The sequence below is a fragment of the Emys orbicularis genome, chromosome 9, assembly GCF_028017835.1.
Source record: "Emys orbicularis isolate rEmyOrb1 chromosome 9, rEmyOrb1.hap1, whole genome shotgun sequence".
Taxonomy (NCBI): Eukaryota; Metazoa; Chordata; order Testudines; family Emydidae; genus Emys; species Emys orbicularis.
Window position 1 is genome coordinate 1,874,646 of NC_088691.1, and position 26,122 is coordinate 1,900,767.

Below are 26,122 nucleotides of genomic sequence, written 5' to 3' on the forward strand. Positions count from 1 at the left end.
GACTGAAGATCTGTGAAGTGGCTATCAACTGAAACATGTCTCGCTCTTCAGACTTGCTTTTGCTGGTTTCACAAAACATTTAATTAGCGATAATCAGCTTTTAACCAGCCAGAACACACTGATGTGATTTTCCCCCTACATAATTATAGGCATGGTCTGTCCCCATAAGATAAATTACTTGCAGTCTGGAGAACATTCTAACCAGCAGGAGGAGAGAGGAGGAGAATGTCATTTGCATGGGGATGTAGAGCATTTTGCGTGTACTGTGATTTCAGTGAAAAAGAAGGTGCCTTTCTCTTTTCTTTGCAGAATGCTGGACATGAAAATGAGTTGAACTTTATGAAATCTCCTGTCCCTCTGGGTTGCCAATCAGTGGTCATCTAACATCATCTCAGAGGAAAACCAGAAGAGCTCCACTCTAACTTCTGTAAGGGTTAGTCCATTATGGAAGATCAAACAATTTTCTGGCGCTGGTTTTGTGAAATTCGGCTGCTGCCTTGGACCCTCCATTTGAAAAAGAAATTAACGTTGAGGAACAATTAAAGAGGAAAATCAGCTCCAGAGAATGAACACTGTCAATGGTACTGGGATATTCGTCAGCTTAACAACGGTGTCTGTGACGCTAGATTTTAGTTTGCATGGTGGTCTGATGGCTTGGCCCTTAAGCAACAATTTGACTCTGAATCAGAGTTTGCCCACGTCCGACCCTCTTAATGCCTCTGAGTGGGGAGAAGTCTCTCGTATGTCCATGAGGGAGAAGAACTGGCCAGCCCTCCTGATTTTGGTTATCATTCTGCTGACTATTGGTGGGAACATCCTTGTAATTATGGCTGTCTCCTTGGAGAAAAAGCTACAGAATGCCACAAACTACTTCCTAATGTCCTTGGCGGTGGCAGATATGTTGGTGGGGATCCTAGTCATGCCCGTTTCCCTCATTACAATTCTATACGGTAAGTGACTTCCATTTTCTCCCCCGTTCAACTGAACATAGTTGACAGCAGATCGGTATCAGTGGCTGCAGTGAATTGCTGCGCACAGTTTGTACCCAGTGCATGAATAACCAGAGGAGTATAAATGTAGAGTAAATAATGGGCTTTAATGTTCTCTCTCTTGTTTTATTGGGGGAATGGGTGCTCCTTTGGAAACTGTATTTGGCCCCAGGCTGTCAGGATAGGAGCGATCTCCCAAAACCTTTAAGAGATGATCTCTTTTACCGAGGCCAGCTATAAGGAACTGCATGGATGGAGAATATTTTTCCTTCTCAGAGGATATGCCGTAAATCATTTTGGTAAAACCCAGAATAGAGAGAAGTAGCTAGAAAATAACAGCAGTGCCTCGCCAACAGCTCCAGCTCACTTGTCTCATGGCAAGACAAAAGGGGCTCTAAATCAGAGTCAGATCTTAAGAAGGGCTGAGTGCCTTGAACGTGCATTGATTTCAATAGGGCTTGAAGGCACTCTGCATCCCACAGGATTGGGACCCAGGGCAGGAAGAAGTGTAGCTGCTTTCCAAGAACTGACTGTAACAAAACACACATTGGGCCACATCCTCACGTGAGTAAGGCAATAGATTTGGCCCTCTGGATGTTAAAAATCTGCAGCTTTATGTGCCACAAAAACATCAGATAAATGATTTCTGGCTGTCATACACCAAATAATAGTTCTGTACTCGGGCGCAGCAATGGGGTTCTGGAATGACATCTCACGATAATGGCTGGGCTGTCTCCCGTCCCTTCTCCAGTGTGTGACAGGGTCAGTGTGACCATTCCATTGCATCCTACTCGGGATCTGATACCCCATTGCCACTTCTCCCCAGCTGAGGCTCCTCCTAACCTACTGAACTTCCTCCCAAGGACTGTAAAACATGCACCGACACTGTCCAAAACATTTCGAGGTGGGAGCTTCTGCCATTTCGTGATGGAGTACAGCATTGGTCTGTAGTCAGTTCGTGAACATCCCTAGCCATGCTTCTCCTTTGGGATCCCTGTTATCAATCTGCCTCCCTTCTGAGTGCCCTGACCGCTGCAGTCAGAACCAGTAACTCCTCTAAAAACACCCTTAAACGTAGGATAAAAATGTGCCACCCCCATAGTGAACTCACGACGAACCCTGGAATACTACAGGCAGAACAAACTGTAGTGGGGTACAGCGTTATTTCAATATACACCCCACCAAGAAGGATTTGCCAGGAACTTGCTGAGACCAGCTCTCCAATGGGCTGCTTGGGGCATTTTCGGTGCAATTCTTTATGTAGCCTTGGCCACATCATTCCCTTCCCAAGACAGTCTTGCGTTCACGTCACTACATCTGCTTCCATGAGGTGGGAGCACTCGCCCAAACTGATCTGTTCCCAGGAGGCAGGGTGATCTGTCGGATGGGGCGCTGGACGAGGCGCTTTGATGCCCGGCTTCTACTCCCAGCTGTGCCCTGCCTCTCTATGTGCCTTTGAGCAAGCTGTTCCACCGTTCTGTGCCCCAGTTTCCTATCAGTAAAGCAAAGGGAATGACACCCTCCGTTTTCAAGTGCTTTGAGATCTATGGGTGAGCAGCGCTATGTAACTGCTAAGTATTATCATTGTACTGTTGACTTGACTACTGTAGTGTGGGTGGGTGGGTGAGGAAATTATTCTGCACTATGGTAAAATATTGGCTTTCTGAGGGCTTGTACCCTCTGTCACTTACGTTGGTATAAAGTTATGTCGCTCCGGGTGTGAATAAACCATGTACGTTACACTGACCTAAGCACTGGTGTGGACAGCTCTCCCGCCGATTTAGCTAGCACCTCTTGTGGAGGTGGTTTTAGCCTCTGTAGCGCTTCTAGTGTAGACTAGCCCTAAGCATAACCACTGTTAGCATCCTGTAGGGGTAATATCCACCTATGTCCTTTTCTGGGTGTGACTGGAAGTTTGGCTCTGTTTTTCGGAGGCTTGGTACTGAGACTCAGAATTCCTCAAGTGTTCCAAGGGGTTCGCATTTACCTCTTTGCAGCAAGGAAAGACGTGTGCAGTCATTTCTCAGGGCTCTTTTTTCTGATTTTCTTTTTAAAATGCCGTAGTAGTAATAGTTCTCAGAAACAAACAATGCAGATACGTTTGCTGGTTACTTAACTTAAGAGTTTGATTAGTGGTTGGTTTACTGGCCTGTAAAGTTAAAAATAGGGATATTTATGTGACTTCTTCATTTGACTGAACCACTGCGTGAGATAGTGTTTTAATTTCTAAATGCACTGACCAAGTGCACAGGTTTCTAAGGCATAAGTGTCCTGTCAGCAGTGAATTAAATCACTGTATCATTTGTGTACGGATTTCATGGCTTGACTTTCTAGCTGTTCAAAATCTTATGCATAAAGCCTTTTATTTACAGTTGTCTGTCTAGCCTCAAATTAGACTTTTGTGATAGTTGCACAGCACCTGTATTTTATTTTCAGTAATTCCTGAGTTTAGTTTTCAGTTGCTATTTACACTTCCTGTAATGCTCAGACTCGCCTGGCCAAAAATGGAACTGTCTCTGAAATTACAACAAGGAGAGTACATCTAATTTGACTTCATGCAAACTTCTCTTGAGGGTGTAAGAAATAATACTGTGATGTTCCATATTTCCTGTAGCTTGAAACGGGAGCACATAAACACTGCATGATTGCACTGACCTTGTGCTTGCATAAATTCGGAGTCGCCCACCCCTGTGGCTTAACAGAAAGTAAATGTACGGAAGTGAACTTCCTAATGAAATATCTTTGGCAGTTTTCAAAACACATGGAAATAGATTTTCTGTTAGGCCAAGAGAGCAATTACTTGAACTCACTTAAATAGAAAACATCCAGTTCGTGCACGCTGCATTTTAGAGGCTTTTACCAGTTCCCTTTCCTTTAGTGCTGGATCTGCCTGGCAGGCGCCCTGTGCTGCCGTGTCTCGCCATAGAGCAGAGGCCCACCACGCAAGCTTTACCCAGGAGTTACTGTAGCGCAGTGCACTAGGTGAGCATGTTCAGGTAACAGGGCTGGGTCAGGCACATTGGAGGAACCTGCGGATCTTCTTGATCGGAGTCTCCTGACAAAATCATTTCCCCCTCCTCTCCTCATCCCACTTGTAATTCAAACCACACAAATAGGCAGGCTGGGACAGCAGCCGTGGAGGTGGAGGGAAGGCCTGAAGGAAACCCCTGCTAGCAGCAGTAGGGAGGAAGGGATCAGGGCAAAGCAAAGGAAGCATCGATCTACACACACACGAGTCCCCTTCTGCTTGTGTCCCCTCGCCGGGAGGAGGAAGGAGATTGCTCATAATGCTGTGCTGCTCATGGGCATGGCCAAGCGTCAGAAGGCTGGTGTAATCTGGGGGAGACTACAATGAATCTTAGCCCTCAGGTTTCAACACAGTGGGAGTGTGAGAGCAGAAAAGCACAATGCCAGCACCGACCGACCTCCCTGCATGTACTGTCAAATGGTATGTGCAGAAGCAGGAGCATTACACCCTGATCCTGACTGGGGCACTACCACGGTGCTTATAATAAATGATCCATTGTCGAGGGGACAGGGGATGGAAGCGACTTGAAAAGATTGTTTAATGCAAAACTCTGAGCACAATACAACCGTCTGGCCCCACTGACTAAAGCTTTTATTGAACCACAGATCCATTCAGGTTTAGAATTTAAAAAGTATTTTCCTCTTTCGCCCATAGCTTGGGCATTTAGTCTGAGATGCCTAGAGACAACTTTTTTCTCTCATCGGTAGCATTTTTGGAGCCATGGTCTTTGGCACAGACCCCACCTTTGTTTACCCAGAATCTCAGATATTTCCCAGAGCTAAAAGGCGCTCTCAGGACCAAACCTGCCTAATTTCATCCTCCAAGACCATAGAAATACAGCAGTGAAAAACAGAGACGTGGAATCTGTGACTCAGAAGGCAAACAAGGTGCTTGGTGCAGAAGACGGGTGAGATGGACGCCTCTGGTGTGTGCTGGGTAAAGTGGTGCACTGGAGTTTAGAGTCTGATCTTGACACAGCCACCGAGGAGCATGAGATTGTAACTGCAGCCTAGAACTTGGCTTACCTCAGACGACCTGTTTCCAGTTATGCAGCCATCAGTGCTTAGAATCTGGCTGCGATCTACAGAAAGCATCTCGCTTGTCTTGCGCACAAAGTAGGGGTCAGGGAGGCAGCACGGAAGGGATGCTCGCCCAAGCTCCGCCCACCAAACAAGCCCCATCCACACGTGTCACCAAAACAAGACGCTGCTTAGGGTAGGTTGTTCAAACTGTGCCTGTGCGAGCTTGTGGAACTCCACTGGGCTCCCTGGGCTTGGCTGCCCTTGTTGTTACTTGAACGTTCCCATGGGCTCTGACAGGCTCCTTCGGCTCCGCTCCTTCTTGGCCCAGGATAAAAACCATAACTGCTGCCATCTCCCAAATGCCACCCACGTGTGGTACCGAAACGAGCCCTTGTTCACAGTGACCCTCCCCCTCCTGTCTCACACGAGGAATGAAAGAGTTAACACTATTGTTAACGTTTAAATCATTGCGTCTGGGCGTCTGAGTTCACCCCTCACTGAGGTGAACAGGGCAGTTTGCACGTCTCAGAGTGACTGCGCCGAGCTCTCTGCAGACTCAGCTAGATGTCTCTGCCTCAGGTATGCTTGATGCACATTTCTGAGGTTTTCTTTGCAACCATAACAATTGGAGACTTACCCTTTGTAATCAAATGAAAGCTTGTTCTGGAGAAGAAGATAGCAGTTTGCTCCATCGCGGTCCCAGTGTGCCATACTGCACCCATAAGCGCATCCAGCCCCTGGCACAAACCTCAGCCTCACACGCTCCGTGTTTCACAATTTTCACTTTAGTATTCCTGAGGTCTTGGAGGCAGGGATTAGGTAGGTTTGGGGGGAAGATCAACCTCAACAAAAGGTTTCTTTTTTTTTCTTTCTTTTTTTATCCAACAAGATTTTCCCCCGGAGACTTTATTCTTAAGGATACCGTATACTGCATGGTGTAGACTGTGAGAGCAAACAGAAAAAACCAAACCCACCCTCTAAAAGCCTCCCGCAGAGGTTCTTCTGCCTCCAGCCATCAGGAAACTGCTTTCATGGAGACCCCAGCTTTCCTCAGAATGCCTGGTTGGGACTTTTGTCTCAATCTGTATCCTTACTACAGGAGGAAACTCCCCTCTTGCTGTGTTCAAATGGGGCCTCTGCACCCTGTGAGCTGGGGGAACGTCGTTTTGTAACCGAATGTAGCACAGCTCCCCTACAGGGCATTATAAAAAGAGAGCATCAGCAACTACCGAAAGGTAATAAGATGCCTGATTAGATAAACCCACTGGTGATCTTTTCTCAGGGTATGTCTTGGCAAGTATGTTCCTCTTCAGTCAGGAGCAATTTGTCCCTGGGGTCTCTCCAGTGATTTCTGTGGAGTTGCACTAGAAATGCATTTGGCCCTCAATCTGTTTTCTGTAACTGAGAAGTTGCTATCTCAATGTGTGATCATTCAAATTCCATTTATATAACAGCCTTTAATTGTAAAGGCATATGATTCAGAGAGGCAGAAAACATCTACTTGGCATTAACAAGCCAGATAACACCCATTTTTTTTGCAGCACTTGTGCATCAGATTCATAGATTCCAAGGCTAGAAGGAAGCCTTGTGATCATCTAGTCTGACCTCCTGCGTGGCACTGGCTGGAGAACTTCCCCAAATTAATTCCTAGAGCATGTCTAGCACATGCAGCTGCTTGCGAGTGCAACTTAACTAATTTAGAAAAATGAAGGCTGAAAATTGTATCTCCAGGTGCAGTGAAATGGAACAAACTTCCTTAATTTGAGTTGTTGTTATTTGACATGAGGACATTAAAGTCAGGTATATAACCTTTAAAGTCAAGGATAGGAGGTGAGCATTTCCTTCCTGAAAAACTTGCCAGCAAACTCCAGCTCTGTAACATTGGCTCTCACTTTGTACTGCTCCATTTCCTTCTGTTCCGTTTTATTATCACTGCACCCCTCTTCTTCTTCCTCTCCTTTTCTTTTCTGAGTCATTACGAAAGGTGGATGGAAACTTGAGCTTGATAGCAAACCTTTGCAGACTTGGAAAGGCTGTGGGGGAGGAGGGAAGGGGGAAGATCTGGGCAATTCTGTCTGAAGCATCTGAAACAAATGTTCAGTGTTAAAATAACATGAAAAGATTTTCTGGAAACTGCCGAAGACAGGATGTTCATCACTCTGACCTCAGCGCATGCTGTTGGGCTTTGAAATGGGAATATGTATCATTCATACAGTAAGATCTCACAGTGCGCTCAGCTCCTGAAATACATTTCTGTAAGCACCAAAGGGGGTTGGATAGTTAAAGATGGCCTGGAAACCTTTGCTTTCAACTTCCTGGCACTGATGGATTGTGTCTTACCCGTACCAAACATTCTGTAACTCTGCACCTTAATTGTCAGCGTGGATCTGGCCAATGGCCCGTCTAGGCCAGTGTGCTCTCTCCCACAGTAGGTACCACCAGCGCCTTTGGGAGGAGGTATTACGCTGCCACAATGAACAATTATGTTGTAACCTGGAGTTCGGGGAGTTTTTTCTTAACCCCAGCAGTCAGAGGTCGGCTGATGCCATTTTCATCCCAGCTAGCGTAGCTACAATTTATTACTTTTATAAATGCTTAATCCTCTATTTTTTTTAATCCTGCTGAACTCTTGGCCTCAATAATATCTAGTAGCGGCGAGTGCTACAGGCTAATTATGCATTGGGTAAAATGTATTTCCTGTTCTCAGTTTTAAATATGTTGCCTTTTAATTTCATTGAGTGGTTCCTCCTGGGTCAATTGCAATGTCCTATTGATTTCTTCTAGAACAGGCATTATTGTATATGCCTCTGTCAGATTTCCTCTCATATGTCTCTTCTTTAAAGTGCGTAGCCCAAGCTTTCCAGGCTTCTGATTTATTTTATTTCCGCTTCTCCAGAGCGTTGCCATTTCTGTGATATCCTTTTTGAAATAGGGTCACCAAAAATGGGCACAATATTCCAAGTGAGGACGTTCACTCATCAAGTGGGTAATTCACGAGACCTTTCTTAATGCAACCTAACCACTTGTTTGCTCTGTGACCTCCATGCCCATTCAACAGACCTTTCCACTGAGCTGGCTGAAGCTTTGGCTGAAGGGCAATTAATTTAAGAGTGATTAAACAATTGTTATGCTGGCCAACCCTTTGAAAACCAGCACTTATCACACTGGGCGAAAGGGTTTTTGAAGTCTCCTGCCTTTCCAGTGCATGCTCCCCACACCCCTGTTCTCCCCTACCCCGCTCCTGCTCCTGTCCGGGGTGATGTTTGCTGTTTTAACATAGCAGCAGGAAGCTTGTCTTTTGTCTGTCTGTAAAGAGCCATACATAACGGTGGCACCATATAAATAAAGAAAATGATGCCTAATAATAATGGATATATATTCCTTTCAGTGACTGCATCAGCTGGGACTTTCTGCTGGGAAGTATGAGGAAATCACTCTCATTGAGTGATACAGCATTATTCATGGATGAAATTTCTCCTCTCTACCTCCCTACTTACGTGGAGTGCATTATCACACAATGCTAAGCTTCATAGGGCTTATTTGGTGCATACGTTTTGTGTTGGTCCCTTGCAAAGGGGTGAATTTCACCCAGTTGTGAAGCTAATGAAACAGTTGCGCAGGCTTGGAGAAAGTTTGCCTGCAGTGTATAGGATCCAAGATGGGCCATGCAGCCCTGTTCTTGGGTTGTCAGCCAGGTTTTCGTTTTGCAAAATGAAAACAAGCGTAGTTGGGGTGCAGTCTCTATTGTCCCAGAAATACCAATGTTCAATGGAGAAAGGGTGCAATGGGCTTCATCCAATCCCCTCTAGTGCAGATACATACAGATCTAGACAGTCTTATTTACTATATATTTGTTTAGATCTAGCATACTATACCTAGTCACGGCAGTTTTCCCTTTAAACAGCTCTTCCTTTCCCACAACAGATGCAAGCTGTCCATTCTCTGTACTATATTTTAGCTGTGTTATTTTAACTTGCCAGTTAAGTGAGAACATAAGGAAGCAAAGGCACAAGGTGCTGGAATGTATTTTCTCGGTAGTTCTCTGCTAGTCTGTCCAATTGTCCCTTTTGCCAGCCTTGGCCAAAGAATGTCCTTCTTCTGCATGACCCCGACTTCCTGAAAAGAAACCCAGCCCTGAGGATTTATTTCAATGGATAAACGTACAAACACTTGGGTAGGTTTTACGTTCTACATGGCATAAGGTAGCATACAGCCTAGTACTAGGGAGCCGGGAAATATACTAACTGTGGTTCTAATAATACACCACATTCAATACTTGTGCAGTGCTTCTACTGGTGATAACTTGGAGTCGTGTCCATGGACTGAAGGGTAGTTCTACCTTAGGAGCATAATGCTGCTTTAAGACATGATTGCCAAGCCTCAATAGTGTAATGTGTAAATCTCTGAAGTGTGCATTTTCTACTTGTGCAGAGTTTACACATCTGTTGCATCTGTTGCAAATACAGCCAGGTGTTCATTCAAAGCTGATAATAGAGCTGTTCTAAATCTGTAAAATGATTTTTGATGTACGTAATCGGGAAGGGACCCCAAACAACACCTGAAATAAGATATTCGGTAAATGAGAAATTAGAGTTACTTATGGATTTCCACATCAACTCTCTCAGAGCCAGTGATACATTTTAGTTTGCAGAGTAGGTCCATTTCCTCAATTTTCATCTAACAAAGTAGATTAAGCACATTTCACTTCAGGCATATCTGGGAAATTGAATAGACACTCTCCAAAGGCTTTTGCATAGATTTTATTTCTAAAAAATATGAAGTTGTCAGTATCAAAAACGGATTACAAAAGAAGTGGTGGCAGGATGCATCAAGCCTGACCTTTTGCCAATTAGTCAGTGCTCTGACATATTTATCTATTAGCCCTTCTTGCATGTCTTGGACTAATAGACAAGTTCTCTTTGACAGCCTAGAATGTCTGCTGTGGCATGTAATTCCTAAAGGACTAAATAAATTAGTTTGCTAATTAATAAATATGTAGAGGGGGGAAAGTAGATGAGAAATTAACACTTTGTTTAGTCTTGATGGACAAATTTGTGATCTTGTAGCTAATAGATATCAAACTAAACTGTGAGGGCATCAGCTGCTCTGAGTGCATTGTGGCTTTTGATAATTGATGGAGATCCTCATTGACTAGCATTAGCTTGGGAAAAATATAACATTGCTAGGTGACTATTGTGTCTGGTAATTACAAGAAAGAAAGAAGTGTTGTGTATCTGAATGCATTCTTGTCCCTAGGATTAAGCCAACTGTCACAGGAATTATTCCTAGTATAAATAACTGGGAAAGTTGTCACAAACGCCAAGAGAAAGGAAAGATACCTTTGGCTCTGATAAATCCAAACCAACTGGGGACCAATTGTTACTAGCAGGTGGCCTGAGAGCAGTGACCAGCACACTGTACTGTGACTACAGGAGTCCACATTTTAGAGCTCTTCCTTGGGTTTTAGGAGACAATATAAACGTGACGTCTTGTATGCAGCTTCCAGGAGGACTAGTATTAGAGGCAGTGTGTGTTAGCACCAACTGCTGGAGCAACCAGATGATGATGATGATGATGAGCTGTAATTATTATCATTATTTACATGGTGACATGTAGATGCTCCTGGCACTTGTGGCAGATTTATCTGTGTGTTCCCTATGCAGAAAGAAAAAATTAGAAACAGTTCTTGGATCAAGCAACCCATTCAACCACCGAGTTTTGCCTGACCTTGTCTCGCTTGTTCTATTGTGGCATTGGCTACTCAGGATGGAAACCCTGCTGGTAGACAGGGTCGGGCAAGACTAGCCGAGTTACTTGGCATTAAAGAACTAATGTAATGCCTGAGAAGGTAGGTGCAGCCCAATAATCCCCTTTTCACCCCAGGGAAACAGCCCCAAAAGGCAAGTGATGGGACACATTAAATAAAGAAGCAATACATTACAGCTGGAATACCTTACCTAGATGTCTCCATGTTTTGCATATGCAAATATCTTCCAGCTGTGCTAACATGGACCACAGACCTTGAGGTCGCTTGACATTTTCTGAAACAGCAGCACAGAACAACATGCTGCCTAAACAGCAGGGGCTATACACCATGTGAATTCACTGATAATTTACAGTAATTACTCTATCCATTATACGTAGTATTAACTGTGGCTAGCCAGCCTTGAACGTGTGGGTCAGAATTGTGTGTGTGAAGGGTGTAGGAAAAAGTAACAGTATGAAACACTTTGGTGTGTACATACAATTAAATACAATAAAATGAGCCGGAGGTTTCAGCCATGAGTGTCAAGTGCAGGTCAAAGAGAATGATTCTCAACAAAATGAACAGTGAAATTGCCGCCTGCAAGCCAGCAAGCTATGCTTACTCCAGCTGGTAGACATTTGGTCTATGGAAGTTTAGAGACATCAAAACCTGGATGTCAAAGAGACAGTTATACAGCAACGAGAGCAATGTTGTGGGGTTTACAGGCTCAGCTGGGTATCATGGCTCTGGAGTGAGAACAAGTAAAAATAGGGTCAGGAGGAAATAGGAGTAAAATAGCACTAGGGCTGGATCCTGAGGGACACAACAGGCGTCACTGGGTGTGCTGGAAGTATGAGGAATTTTTATATGAATATTTATCACATGTAGCACCTGGTGTTTTCATCCTGCTGCACAGTCATTTACTAATTACTCCTCACCAGGGCCCGGTGAGGCATCGCGAGAAAGGTAAAATTTAATCCCGCTAAGGCGATGCCCTTACAAGGCAATGACATGATGCAGGAGGTAGAAGACAAACATTCAGAACTACCTGATACAGTCATAAACATCTGTGAATTTGATTTGGGGAACAGTTTCCATTTTTGTCAGTGAACACTGCCTGTGATAGTGAAAACCATGTAGTTATGAATCATTGCAGAAATCCTTAAAAATGGGTAGTTTCGCAGGAGACATGGATTTTTGTAGTGAAGAGACAATTTTATGCCTGCAGAAAGTATGGTTAATTTTTTTTCTGTGTGAAAACATCCAGATTAGAATGAAAAATATTTACTGTTTTGGGTGAACATGCAAAAATGGTATAGCTAATTCGGAGGCTATTTCAGACAGCCCTAGTAAAGACTAAATTCGCAGGGTCTAAGCAAAGTAGGAGTGAACATGGGCACGGAGCACCAGTAGCTGAAGAAGAAGGTGATAATAAGAATCAAGGTGAATATTCAACTGCCCAAGGCTCAAATGCCACCTCAGTTGATAAAACAAAAATTGGGGTGAGAGGGTGTAACAGCTTCCAGTGTGACCTAAATAAACAACCACGGTGAGCAGCGCAAGGAAAAAGGCACGATACTTCCAGGGCACAGGCTGGGAAGAGACCAGTGGTGAGAAGAATGGAAAATAGCAGCAGCCCATCCACTCCTGCTCTAGAAAACAGGAGCACATAATAAATAGGAGTGGTCAGACGGGCAAGCCTCATTCAGCATCCGTGAGTCACTCCCCAGCCCCAAAATCACACGTGCGTAACTGGGGCAAATTAAGGTGCATTTACAAGGCAACAAATGTGACGCTGTACCAGTCCCAGCTCCCCACCAGCACTCAGAGCCAAAGTGCTCTCAGCTCACACACTGAGCTACCCGTGAGGTAAATGTTCTGAGGGAAGAATTTGGCTCTGCACTTAGAAAGAAGAGGCGCTGTGGAGACAGCTCTAGAAGCTGAAGTACAGGCCACAGATTCCGACAGGGACTCCCCCCATTTGCTTCTCCCTTCTAGAAATGATACCACAGGAACCGGGGGAGAAGATGGTTCTCTTACACTGTTGAATAAAACGGCAATGTTAAGTGGGCTGAATGATTAATGCCTTAGAGAAAGAGCCAAGAAAAGTCAGAGAGGAAAAGTCTCCAAAGTCCTACATGCTGCAGTGGCTGTAGCATCTGACAAATACAGCAAACCAAAGTCTTATCAATGAGGAGACTGAGGAAAGTTAATCTATTACCAGACCAGATTAGGGCCATGTAGTAGTCCATTATCCTGCCTCTGACAGTGTCCAGAGCAAGTTGTTAGAATCCCCTGTACTAAACAGTTAGGGAATAATGAAATAACCTACCTGGAGGGGTGTTTCCTCTGAAACTCCATCAGTTAGTGCCATGATGATCTATATCCCTTGGATTATCTATCTGTCTGTCTCAGGGTTTTCTGTAGGTCCCATCACCACCACATCCAGTTGCTTATAAATGGCCAATCCTATTATGAATCCCGCTAAATTCTTAGCTTTAACTATATCTTGTAGCAGGGAGTTCCACAGGTAAGTATGTGTTTGTTTCTTTTTATCAGTTTTAAGTTTAGTTTAGCTCAGTTTTAGTGCTGCCTTTCAATTTAATTGGATGTCCCTTTATCCTTGTGCAATAAGAAAGGGTGAATAGAAGTGCCTGGTTTACCTTCTTTGTACCATTCATGACATTATATGATTTGTGATGTTCCCTCTTCATCATCTCCTCTGTAAGCAAAAAAAGTCCTCATCTTTTCAGTCTTTCCTATGTGGAAGTTGGTCAAGGTCTCTAATAATTTTTGTCATCCACCTCTACACCCTGTCTGCTTCTGCTATATCATTTTTGGGATGGGTTGACCAGAACTGAACACAGTTTTGCTGTTCGTTGTACCATTCATTTATATAATGGAATTGTAATAGTTTCAGTATTTTTTTGCCATCCCGTTCTATATGCATCTGGACAGTTTTTTAACCACTGCTACACCCTGAACAGTCTACAGTGACACCATTTTCCTGAGTGGTCGCAGTTAGTTTAGAACCCAGCAATGCGTAGGAATAGTTCAGATTATCCCTTGCAACGTGCATTAGTTTGCATTTATCACCAGTCAAGTTTATCTGTGGCTATACCACACACTCACCTAGCTTTGTCTGATCCCTCTGGAATTCCTCACAGTCTTCTCTAGTGTTGAGTATCCTAAATAATTCTGGCTAATCGGAAAATTTGCCACCTCACTGTTCACTCTTTTCCCCCAGATTATTAAAACATATATTGAGCAACCCCATCCTAATTCAGAATGTTATTACATCTGTGCCGTGCTGGAACTGTCCATTGGTTCCTATGCTTTGTGTGCCAAATGGGTTTAACCTGGGAAATATCTGTTGGTACAGATGATTTGGCAGCTTGGTAGTGCTGTGAGGCAATACCAATGCTTTCCTATCTGGGGCCCAAGCTTTAAATCATGTTCAAGGTCACAGCAAATAGTAAGTAGCCATGTGGACATTTTTCCCCCTCCTGTTAAGCACTGGGTGGTAAGGGCAGGTTTTAAAATCTATTTAGGTGCCTAAAGATGCACATAGGTGCCTCGTGGGATTTTCAGAAGAGCCTCGTTGTCTAACTCCCATTGAAATCGATAGGAGTTACATAGTGTGAGGACATCAAAAGAGTGATGCCTTAAGGAGCAATTAGGCAGCTTCTTGACCGGGAAGTCCATGTTTATTAAGTTCCCCTTGCAGTGCAGCATGGTCCTCTCTGTAGAGAACCAGGAACTCTATAACCCCTCCACAGCTCCCTTTCTTCATAATAAACGATTAAAACTTAAATTATAAACCAATTGTGTGTGTGTGTGTTCAATGCAAGATAAACTTAGTAATCAATAGTTTTAAGGAATTTTATGTTCCCTGATCAGTTGAATTTCAATAGTCCTGAACTGTATGCTAATGAGCAAGTCTTTGATGGGGTCTGATCAGTCTTCCAGACTCAAATCGTGGTCTCCGGAGGTCTGGGTTCAGATCCCACGGTTAACACCATGCAATGTAAGGATATAAACACAAAGGGCCATGCCTTATGCAGCAACTAGAGAGCTCCCTGACCAGGAAGTCCCCTCTGTTTTTTAAGTTCCCCCCCCAAATCCTGGTCCTCTGTGATAACCAGGAACTCTGTAACCACTCCACAGGGACCTACCCTGCATAGGCATTTTTGAAAATCCCAGTAGGCATCTATCTGCATCTGTAGGTGGCTAAATGGTCCGGGGAAACTGGTAGCCAAGCACCAGGACTGAAGGAACTGAAATGATATATGGTTGATTAGGACTGGGGAGTATAAATGTAGCTGGGGGGTGGGGGGAGTTATGCTGTGGGTGCTTCCCACCATAGCTAAAGCCAATCACGTTTCATTAGTACCGAACACTTCTGAAAATATATCGATTATGAAATACAAGCCTTTAGCGTCTACGTGTTCTACAGGAAGGTGGTGTAATGCAGGCCACGTTGATTTCTCTGATATTTCATGTATGACTCTGTCTGTGAGGTTATCAGCTCCATATTTTTGCCCCCTTTCTGTTAATTTTTGATCATTTTGTTTAGTTCCTAGTACTGGATTATCACAGTGCAGACAGGCCTTGTTGCTAATGCAGAATGGGTAACTAACAGGTGATACAATGCGCTTTGAAATAAAGATCTTAGCCTCACCACAGTGGTTTCTGGTTTCGACAGACTTCTCCTGTCTCTTCTCATACTCTATTTCCTGTGTTCTGTTCCCCTCGTGCTGTACACACACCAAAATCCAAAGAGAATCAAGAATGGGAGGGATTGCAACTGCTTTGGAGGACAGGGTCATAATTCAAAATGATCTGGACAAATTGGAGAAATGGTCTGAGTTAAACAGGATGAAGTTTAACAAAGACAAATGCAAAGTGCTCCACTTAGGAAGAAAAGATCAGTTTCACACATACAGAATGGGAAGAGACTGTCTAGGAAGGAGTACGGCAGAAAGGGATCTGGGGGTTATAGTGGACCACAAGCTAAATATGAGTCAACAGTGTGATGCTGTTGCAAAAAAAGCAAACATGATTCTGGGATGTATTAACAGGTGTGTTGTGAGCAAGACACGAGAAGTCATTCTTCCGCTCTACTCTGCTCTGGTTAGGCCTCAGCTGGAGTATTGTGTCCAGTTCTGGGCACCGCATTTCAAGAAAGATGTGGAGAAATTGGAAAGGGTCCAGAGAAGAGCAACAAGAATGATTAAAGGTCTTGAGAACATGACCTATGAAGGAAGGCTGAAAGCATTGGGTTTGTTTAGTTTGGAAAAAAAGAAGACTGAGAGGGGACATGATAGCAGTTTTCAGGTATCTAAAAGGGTGTCATAAGGAGGAGGGAGAAAACTTGTTCACCTTAGCCTCTAAGGATAGAACAAGAAGCAATGGGCTTAAACTGCAGCAAGGGAGGTCTAGGTTGGACATTAGGAAAAAGTTCCTAACTGTCAGGGTGGTTAAACACTGGAATAAATTGCCTAGGGAGGTTGTGGAATCTCCATCTCTGGAGATATTTAAGAGTAGGTTAGATAAATGTCTATCAGGGATGGTCTAGACAGTATTTGGTCCTGCCATGCGGGCAGGGGACTGGACTCGATGACCTCTCGAGGTCCCTTCCAGTCCTAGAATCTATGAACCTATGAATCTATGAATATTACAGGAAACCTGACAAAGGATACACATGATTGCATTAAATCTACTCCCCATAACCATGGCTGCAGTCAAATCATGTAATGTGTCTAACCTGGCTGGGATCTCCCAGGATACGTATAGCTTTGGAGCCTCCTGTGGTCCTGTGTTTGTTTCCTTGGGTCGAACGGCGTATCGGCAGAAGTTGCCATCCTGATTGCACCTGTCATCTGGATACCTACCCGGCCCTTCGACACTAGTGATTTTCACGTACTGCTCTTTCTTCTATAGGGTTAGGTCTGGGGTTTTCCTAGTCGGCTTGAGACTGCAAGAGAGGAAAGGTGAGGTGAGAGCGGCGCACAGGGAGGGAGTGGAAATCTCCAGGCTTCTCTGTGAAGAGCTGCTGGTGGGTTATCGATAACAGAATGCAAGATACAAGCAACATCATCGGCATGAGCTTGAGATTCTGGCCTAGGAAGAAAAGGTAGCATCAGGTTTGCAACCCGAGGCTTCCGTTCTCTCCATGTCCCCTCAAGTTGCACCTTCTGAAACAATCCAAGGGATGGAAAGCCATTTCAGTTAGGGCTTAGAAAGCACTGTCCTGGAGAGGCAGGTGTGGCAGGATGAGGGACTGTGTGCTGCTGGCTGATTAGCAGAGCTCCCGGGCCTCGTCTAGGGTCTGCCTCTAGGATTGCTTACTGGATGGATGAAGCTGGTGGAGCTGGAGCCTGATCTGCCTGCGTTTAAGGAGCCACTCTAGCTTGGTGTCTCAGCCCCAGGCTGACAGGAGCGGGGAGCGCCGCAGAGCAGCATCTCTCACCGGCAGCACCATCCACCCAAGGCTGGGAACTGTCTCTCTATGAGCAGATGCCATTATCAAAGCACCAGATGTTAGACTTGTCACCGATGCTTTGCCCGGGTCAGGCGCTGGCCCCGGTGCCTAATGTGCTTTCTCACTCCCTGAGAAATGTTCTGTGCGTGGCTGCAGCTGCTAGGGACGGTTTTATACAGATTGTCACGCTTTTTAAGCATGCTCCCTGCAAAAATGCAGATTTCCCTGGAGCCTTGGATTTCTTGGTAAATGTCTCCAGATTTCTCTTTCAAGGCCCACTGTAAATGTTCTGCCCAGAAGCCCTCCTCTCGCTCCACAGACCAAAACCCATTCGTCCTTTAGCAGAACTTATTGGGAGCAGACAAAAGCAACAGCCCGTTTGTGGGTCTGCAGTGTGAAGCGGCGTGATCAGTGCAGGAGGGGTAGGACAGTCACTGCGGTCCCAGGGGAATGGTTCAAGCTGTCAAAACAAGGCAGTTGCTTGGCTTGCTGGGAGTTTGGTAGCTGAGTGGAGCCCAAAGCATAGGTTTGTGTTGTATCATGTAGGGATTCAGACTGTCCATATCCCATAGAAAAGGTGGGAGAATAGCCCTCTTACTCTGCGACGTTTACATAGACGCTTCAGCCATTCTTGTAACAAATCAGACATGCAGTGGATCAGAGAGTGTTGTCTGTGCTAACACTCCCAGCTGGTTTTTGTTGGCAGCATGGCTTGAATCTCTGGTTTAATCGGTGCAGGCAGGACTTACTCCTGTTAGGCCCCATTCCAGAGCAGTTTCTCTGCTGTGTATAATAAGCAGAGTCCAATGTCAAAGCAAGCAAGATGGAACATGAACACAATGACATAAACAACCCCAGTTACCATGGGATCTTACTAATACGTTGATATAAATCTGACCTAAATTGCCATCTGTTGCGTAAGGCAAGATGTGTTAACTGGACATAAACGACTGGTTGTAATCAATGTGCAATTCTCCCTTCTGGACTTCTGGTAAGGTTTCGTTAATTTTAATTAACGGAATCAAGCTTATATTGCACGAGGAGCACCTTTCTCTGCCCTTTCTTTTGAGAATGATCATTGTTGTCATTCTCCTTCGGTACGCGTGCTGGAAGTTAGTAACCTCTGCAGACATTTCCCCATGCTGTTCTGCTGGTCAAGCATCAGTTTTTACTAACTCTACTGAACAATCCATTGAGTGCTGCACGCTGGAGTGTCTCCTTCATTGGAAATGCATGTGCCTCAAGTACAACGGCTTCCATGATGGAGGAAGTGGTGGCAAATAGAGCCAGTTGGAATACTTCTACAGAAATGAAACAGATGAAATATTTGAAATGTTTTGCAAAGACACAGCAGTTTCAGTGAGGTGTTTGTTGGCGGGGGAAAAGGGGAGAGAGAGGGGGCAGAGAAGAGGAACTACGACATATATTCTATGTAGCCTTGCGGTCAGGGCGCTGGGCTGGGTTGCGGGAGCCCTAGGTTCAAGTCCCTTCTCTGCCTGATTCAGCATCATCTGGGATGAAAAGCTTTGCTCTGAATCAGGCAGAGCAAAGACCCCAACGTAGACTAATTTCCTCCCCAGCAAGGCCCCTTCCCCCTTTCTTTGGCTCCACCAGCCCTGGGCGAAAGCAGGGAACCAGACATTGCAACAATTCTGTTTTCAAGCTTTTGCTCTAGCAGCAAATGCCCTCTGAGCAGTGTAAATAAGTCAGATCTAGTCCCCAGAACACAGGTGCAAGACGGGAAGATCTGCAGAGCCGGAGTGGGACGGGAGCTGCTCTAACCCTGCCGAGCAGCAGACGCCTGCCCCAGCATGCTCCTCCCCTGTAGGGGACGTGACGGGTGGATCGACTGATCTCTGCTGACGGAGGAGGGTGGTTGCTAGTTCTCCCTGCCTGGGGGTGGGGATGGCTTGAGGACACACACAATGGATGTCCTTCAGCAAGAGGCCAGACTTCCCCCCTCGGCAATTAACAGCTGCTTTAAAGAAGAAGGGCGTGCAGGGAACATCATTCTAAGACTAGCTATTGAATGGGTAGTGGTTTTGTGCCAGTCCCTTGCTACTCTAGCGATCCCGATCATCCAGTTGTAACCTGCCTCATAGAGCAATGAGTTTACTGGACTCTGCAGGCCATATTTTGCTGTCAGGTGCAGATGCAGACCGGCTACTCGTTGCTATGTGATCGCCTGTCTTGTTATTTCTTTTGTGTGTGTCTTTCTTTTCTGTGCACTGACGGTGTTTCGTTTGTTCTCTCCTATTCTTGTACTCTCTGATCTGTCGGGGTAACCTCCCTGTGCAATTAAGACCATTAAATCAACAAAGCCCACCTGATTAAATATGCTTGGTGTGATAAGCTTCTAGAGAGATGTTTTTGGCATCCCTTGCGGTAATGGCTTTTCATTGGGGAAGGTTTAGATGGATGTTTTCCCAGAATTGCTGAACTGTTCATTGATCTCAGATGTATTCTGTGGTTGCAGATCTATCTGATGTCTGCTCCGTTGTGTTACCTTGTTCTGTTATGTTTCATTGAATAACAGGGTTTTTCCCCCCAAAAGTCAGTTGGTGCGCTATGTAAACCTCGCAGAGCAGAATTTGGGTCAATGTGTGCAGCTAAAGACCAGGAGCAAAAATGCCAGAAATATCAGAGGGGCCTAAGCCAACCTCCTAGCCGCTTTGTGCTGTCTGCGTTCCCTCCGTGTTCACATGGACCTGAAATCAGGCTGCTGCCAGAATGAGAACACTGCCCCGTGCAGCCGTCCATGGCGATGGCTTGGGTCAGCAGAGCATGGTCAGTCACAGCAGGGGCTTGAGGGAATAAGGAGGATCACACCCCATTGCCATAAGCTCTGCCTCTGAAATCCCCTTCCATGGCTGTGGCCGATGGAGAACCCAGTGGCAGTGGGTTCCACAGGCTTCAGAGCAGGGCAAACAGTGTGCCGTACCATTCCCCAACTGGCCATGGCTTTTCACACATGCGCAGCCCGAGGTCTGAATGTAGCCACGTGTGTCTGACAATTGGAAACTAGTGCCGTGCCTTCCGTTCAGGTGCAATCTGTTGATGATAGATCGTGGGTCTGAACAATCCAGCTGCATCTGGCCCCGTTAGGTATTCTGAGGACCGCAGGGTACTGCCAGTTTGAAAGACTCACTGACTGAGCTTTGCTTTTCTCAGAGAGCCATGATTGTGGCAGACGGATGCGGCAGAATCTGGCAATTTGCTCTGGGGGGCTGCTAGCTTTCTTAACCAATGGCACTGGTAGCAGAAAAGCCCAAACAAGGTTGTGTGAAACTGGAAAAAGGAGCATGAATCCATGTTCAGATTCAAAGAGGCGTGTTGAGCAGAAAAGAGAGAGTTCTATTTTTCTACCTCAGAAGAAAAGACCTCAGAGGGTAGAGGACACCAGTGATCTTCTTTTCTAAAGGTAAGATGCGCTTTGCTACCTCTTTGGTTTCCATCAGTAGTAAAAGGCTGCAGCCCATTACAGCCCCTGGTGATGGATTTGCTGTGCGCTATGCAGGTGGGGAAAGGGATGGTCACCTGAGAAGCACACAGGGTGAAACCCCAGAGCCCAGTGAAGTCAATGAGAGTGTCGCTGTTGATGTCAGCGAGGCCAAGATTTCATGCAGAGCACTGCAGGTTTGCTCTGACATCTCCAGTTCTCTCCGCTCTTCCTCTGCATAATAATGGCTGCTCATCGTACCATGATCCTAACAAAGCGCCTCTCATCTAGATGGCTCCCAAAATACACTACAAGCATTAGCATATGTCTGCAGTGCACAAAAGGTGTGTTCTTAACTGCTAACCCGAGTTGCCTTGTCTCCACTGCTATTTTAACCCACGTTGGCTAACCCAAGTTAAGAACACGCCACTTCTTTGCAGTGTAGACTTATCCTTACTGACGGCAGAGTATGGACGGGGAAGCACTTCCCCACCACTGCAGTGCAGCGGCTGCTTAGCAATGCCGAACAACCCCACACAGTGCAGGCAACTATCCAGCTGACATTATATGGCACATGTAGGTGGGGAACATGAGCTGGAGTGTGTCCAGAACAGCTGATCTAACACTACATGAGTAGGAAGCATTCAGCTCAAACCTTAAATGTACTCACCGTCAGCTTAGGGCCTGATCCTGCAAAGACTTAAGCACAGGCCGAAATGTGCCTATGCAGTGTGAGTAACAGCAAGTTCTATCAATGGGACTGCTCCCAGTGCATGAAGTTAAGTGCGTGCTTCAGTCTTTGCAGGAGCAGAGTCAGTTTGTAGACACAGAATGGTTTCACTGGAAGTTGGTTGGGTGAAAGCTGCTTATGAACTTCTTTGCACTAATATTGTGGGGCTGCTGGTCCCTGATGAATTTCTCATTTGAGCGGCTGCTGGGAGAGGTCACGGAAGGGTAAATACATGGTGTTTCATCTGGGTCCCTGATTGGCCGAGCCTATCCTTTGGGGCCAGGATGGGCAGCAGGAATCCATTTCACTTGATTTTTCAAAGAGAGGAGTTGTGCTCTAGCGTAAAATATTAAACGGTTAAATGGTTAATCGATAAGTATTAGTCTTACCATTAATATATTACAGTTAAAGTTTAAAACAGATTGGCAGCAACCCTGGACCCTGACCCCGTTGTGTGGAGCCAGGCGGCAGACCTGGACCCAGACCCTGACCCCTGTCGTGTTAACGATTAAACGGTTAACCGATATAATTTTAATAGTTTAAACAGGTACTTTTTTAAACAATAGCTACATCCCTGGTAACAACATGATGCAGATGGGAAAGTGAGATCACAAAGAGTGTAATCCTGTCCTGTCTGTGTGTCTGTCCACGGACGGCACCTCGCGTGTCACATTATTATTTTAATTCTGTCAGTACCAAACAATAATGTTCTGATGATGGGGACTGGTAGCAAAGCCGTCACTAAGGTTGTACCAAAGAAATAATCATAGAATCATAGAATATCAGGGTTGGAAGGGACCTCAGGAGGTCATCTAGTCCACCCCCCTGCTCAAAGCAGGACCAATTCCCAACTAAATCATCCCAGCCAGGGCTTTGTCAAGCCGGGCCTTAAAAACCTCCAAGGAAGGAGACTCCACCACCTCCCTAGGTAACCCATTCCAGTGCTTCACCACCCTCCTAGTGAAATAGTGTTTCCTAATATCCAACCTAGACCTCCCCCACTGCAACTTGAGACCATTGCTCCTTGTTCTGTCATCTGCCACCATTGAGAACAGCCGAGTTCCATCCTCTTTGGAACCCCCCTTCAGGTAGTTGAAGGCTGCTTTCAAATCCCCCCTCATTCTTCTCTTCTGGAGACTAAACAATCCCAGTTCCCTCAGCCTCTCCTCATAAGTCATGCGCTCCAGACCCCTAATCATTTTTGTTGCCCTCCGCTGGACTCTTTCCAATTTTTCCACATCCTTCTTGTAGTGTGGGGCCCAAAACTGGACACAGTACTCCAGATGAGGCCTCACCAATGTCGAATAAAAGGGGAATGATCACGTCCCTCGATCTGCTGGCAATGCCCCTACTTATACAGCCCAAAATGCCGTTAGCCTTCTTGGCAACAAGAGCACACTGTTGACTCATATCCAGCTTCTCGTCCACTGTGACCCCTAGGTCCTTTTCTGCAGAACTGCTACCTATCCATTCGGTCCCTAGTCTGTAGCTGTGCATGAGATTCTTCCGTCCTAGGTGCAGGACTCTGCACTTGTCCTTGTTGAACCTCATCAGGTTTCTTTTGGCCCAATCCTCTAATTTGTCTAGGTCCCTCTGTATCCGATCCCTACCCTCTAGTGTATCTACCACGCCTCCTAGTTTAGTGTCATCGGCAAACTTGCTGAGAGTGCAGTCCACACCATCCTCCAGATCATTAATAAAGATATTAAACAAAACCGGCCCCAGGACCGACCCTTGGGGCAATATACAGGCCCTCTGCATCGGATCACTGTTATGCCTTTGCCAGGGGACGGTTCCCTGTTTCCAAGTCCTGACTCAGCCCGTACCATCGTGCCCTGCATCTCTCAGGGCCAGTTTTCTTTCTGGTCTGCTGGCGCTGCACGGCCCGTGTCTGTGTGTGTTTAGTTGTTTTATTTCAGTGTATAGCAACAAGATGTGCCCGTGCTGGCGCTCTGAAATGCAGGACAGATTATTAAAGTGACAGAAGCAAAATGCATCTCAGTCAGCCTCACCCGTCTGTCAAGCAGCAACTCTGAACAGAAAATCCTTATCCCTCGGCGCAGAAAACAGCACTGTCTGGGTGCCCTAATTTTTCTGTCAGGAGGAAAGAATGGGCCCTCCACATGCCCTGAGAGTCAATAAAGCTGGGCTGTTTCGGACGGGCAGAGAGGGCAGTGCAGAGCCCCCGGGCCCTTAGGGAGAAAACCTGGCCAGCTGTCCCTCTCTGCCCATTGAAGGGGATACGGCATCACCCCCTCCGTGATCACAATGGTGGCAGTGCACCAGAGGGAGAATGGTGGGGTCAGTCACATCAGCGGTCCCCAGGCCATTTAGGGAGTGCAGTTTAAAACAGACACCTTGAAGTGTCCCCAGAGACTGACTGGGACCAGTGCAGGTCCCAGAGCACTGATGTCATTTGCTCAGTGGTGCTGGAACCGGGGGCCCAGGGGGGCCTGGCCCATCCACTTTTTGCCAGAGCAGACCTCACCCCCCTTCTCCTCCTCTTCCCCCCAAGGCCCCACCCCCTGGCCAGGCCAGCATGGAGCCTGGCCGGGGAGCCCGGCAGTTGTGGGAGCTGTGCAGACCTTTCACCTGCCCTCTTCAAATTCCAAGCAGCACAGTGAGATGGCACCTTGTGGGCAGGCATTTTTATTCCCTTGCCCCAGAGTTCAAACTGAGGGAACAAGTGTCGGCACCTGTCTCCTCTTCCTGGGTGGGGTAGGGAGGGGGGACAATCAACAAAGTCTTTGTCCTTTGATGTTTCACAATGGCCCATTTGGTTTCAATGGGCCTTCTTGTGTGCAGGACCAGGACGTTAAGGTAATTAATGCTGCTTTCCTGTTGGGTGAGTTATACAGTTACAGAGGTTTACAATGCAAACACTCAATATAACTTTATACCATGGGCGACAGATGTTATAAGTGAGATTAATACATGCGCCATCCTACAAGCATTTCATCAAGTCTAAACACATTCTTATCAACTTAACATCTGTTGTAACCATGCTGCCACGCAAGTGAGCCAGACTGGCTTCTCGCTGTGCATTTGTCTGTGTTCAGTGAGGCCTGGGAGCCTTGGCATGTGCTGGCCCCTGGCCTGTCAGCGTCACAAATATAATTCATTAAGTATCAGTTTTTTCAAATATAGCCACCGAAGTTTTGTTTGCAAATATATATGCATGTATGCGTAGGCAGGTGGGAGTTGCACGTGCAGATGGAATCGTACATGCGCGAGTGTGCCTGGTTAGAATGAAGAACACTGCATCGCTGCTGTTTTTTACGTTTCTTTTTAAAATATAATTCATTGTTTAGGTCTAAGCATCCTGATTTTTAAGGTTTTAATGATCTATCCAGAGCATTAAAAATAAGGGTGTCTCACTTGTTAAATTGGATACTTTGCTTCCACACCCCTGTGCAATAGCTGTTTTTACAAGTTATGTAGTGATCCGTATATATGAATTTAAGGTGCTTGATCAAAGCGTTCGAGCCTAACAAACATGTAGTGTTCCGTTGTGTGTTTAGTTGCATTTCAATTTTACATGAGCCCTGTTGTCAATTTGAATAAAACACAATGTTGTCAATGCAGCATCCTAGTGCCTTCTTTGTTTACAGATCTGTGACGTTAAATGTGAATTAGAATGCATGAATTCTTTATTTACTTTTTATGCTGGTATTTTGGCATTTTCCATTCCAGTAAGCACCATATGTGTGCATTCCCGCATTGTCATTAACATTCAGGGGTTTTGTTAAAAAGAAATAAAAACATGCACGTACTGTAGCAAAACAAAAATGGATAAAGGATAATAAACCAACATAAAACTAGCAGTCGAAAGTATTTAGACATTATAGATTTGGGGGGGGAAGCATTATTAGTTGATGTTCAGCTGCTCCGAAGAAGGAATTGTCAGTTAGTGATGTGTCTCGCTGAAATTAAAAAATAGTAATTAAAAAAGAAAAAAAAAGGTGTTATAGTTCTTTGGTTATTTTTACTGGCCTTTTTTTCCCCCTAGAGAGGAAAGTAATAGCCAGACTGGAATTGCAAACACTTTACAAAAATCAAGCTTGTTTTTAGAGTAAACCATTTTTAAGTATGTGTTTAACTCATATAACATCTAGATCTTCTAACTGGCTGTACATGCTTGATTTGAGTATATGTCATGTACTAGCAGTTTTACACGCTAGTCCCTCTAACCTTGCCCCATTGCAGGCTTCCCCGAAATCCTGCTTTAAGACCACCGGATCCTACATGACTGCAGTGCAGAGGACTGAAGGGTCTTCAGCAGCCATTTATAGTCACTTTTCTGAGTAGAATTGCAACAGGGAGATCTTGGGCCAAATCCTAAATCACATCCTTGCACTGCAAAGCAGCCTTATATCTGTCCTAACTGGTGGAGACAAAGTGGGCATGACTAGTATACGCTATGCTAAGAAATCCCTGGCTCCCATAGTTGTCTCGTGGGGACCATTGGAGGCAGCAATAGCTTAGAGCAGCACTGAGGCTGCTCTAACTTATGCCTTGGCCAAAGCAGCCTCCCAGCACCCTAGGGATCATAGACACCAACATGGTGTAAAAGCACTGTTGTTTTCCTACATGGAGTCCAGTGCTGAGCACCGCTTGGCTTGACCCAAGGCTGGTGCCCTTGGGCTTCTGGTCCTGAGAGACTCCAGTGGTGGGAAGAAATTGT

The 26,122-nt window shown here is 45.6% G+C and overlaps 1 protein-coding gene across 1 annotated transcript in view; it reads left to right on the top strand.

Moving 5' to 3' along the window:
• The first annotated feature begins 565 nt into the window (after positions 1-565).
• HTR2C (5-hydroxytryptamine receptor 2C) overlaps positions 566-26,122 on the top strand; it is a 64,198-nt gene continuing 38,641 nt past the window's right edge. Inside the window, exon 1 of the mRNA XM_065411062.1 lies at positions 566-950. Within this exon, the coding sequence (XP_065267134.1) occupies positions 566-950 (385 nt within the window). The remainder of the gene's footprint in view (positions 951-26,122) is intronic.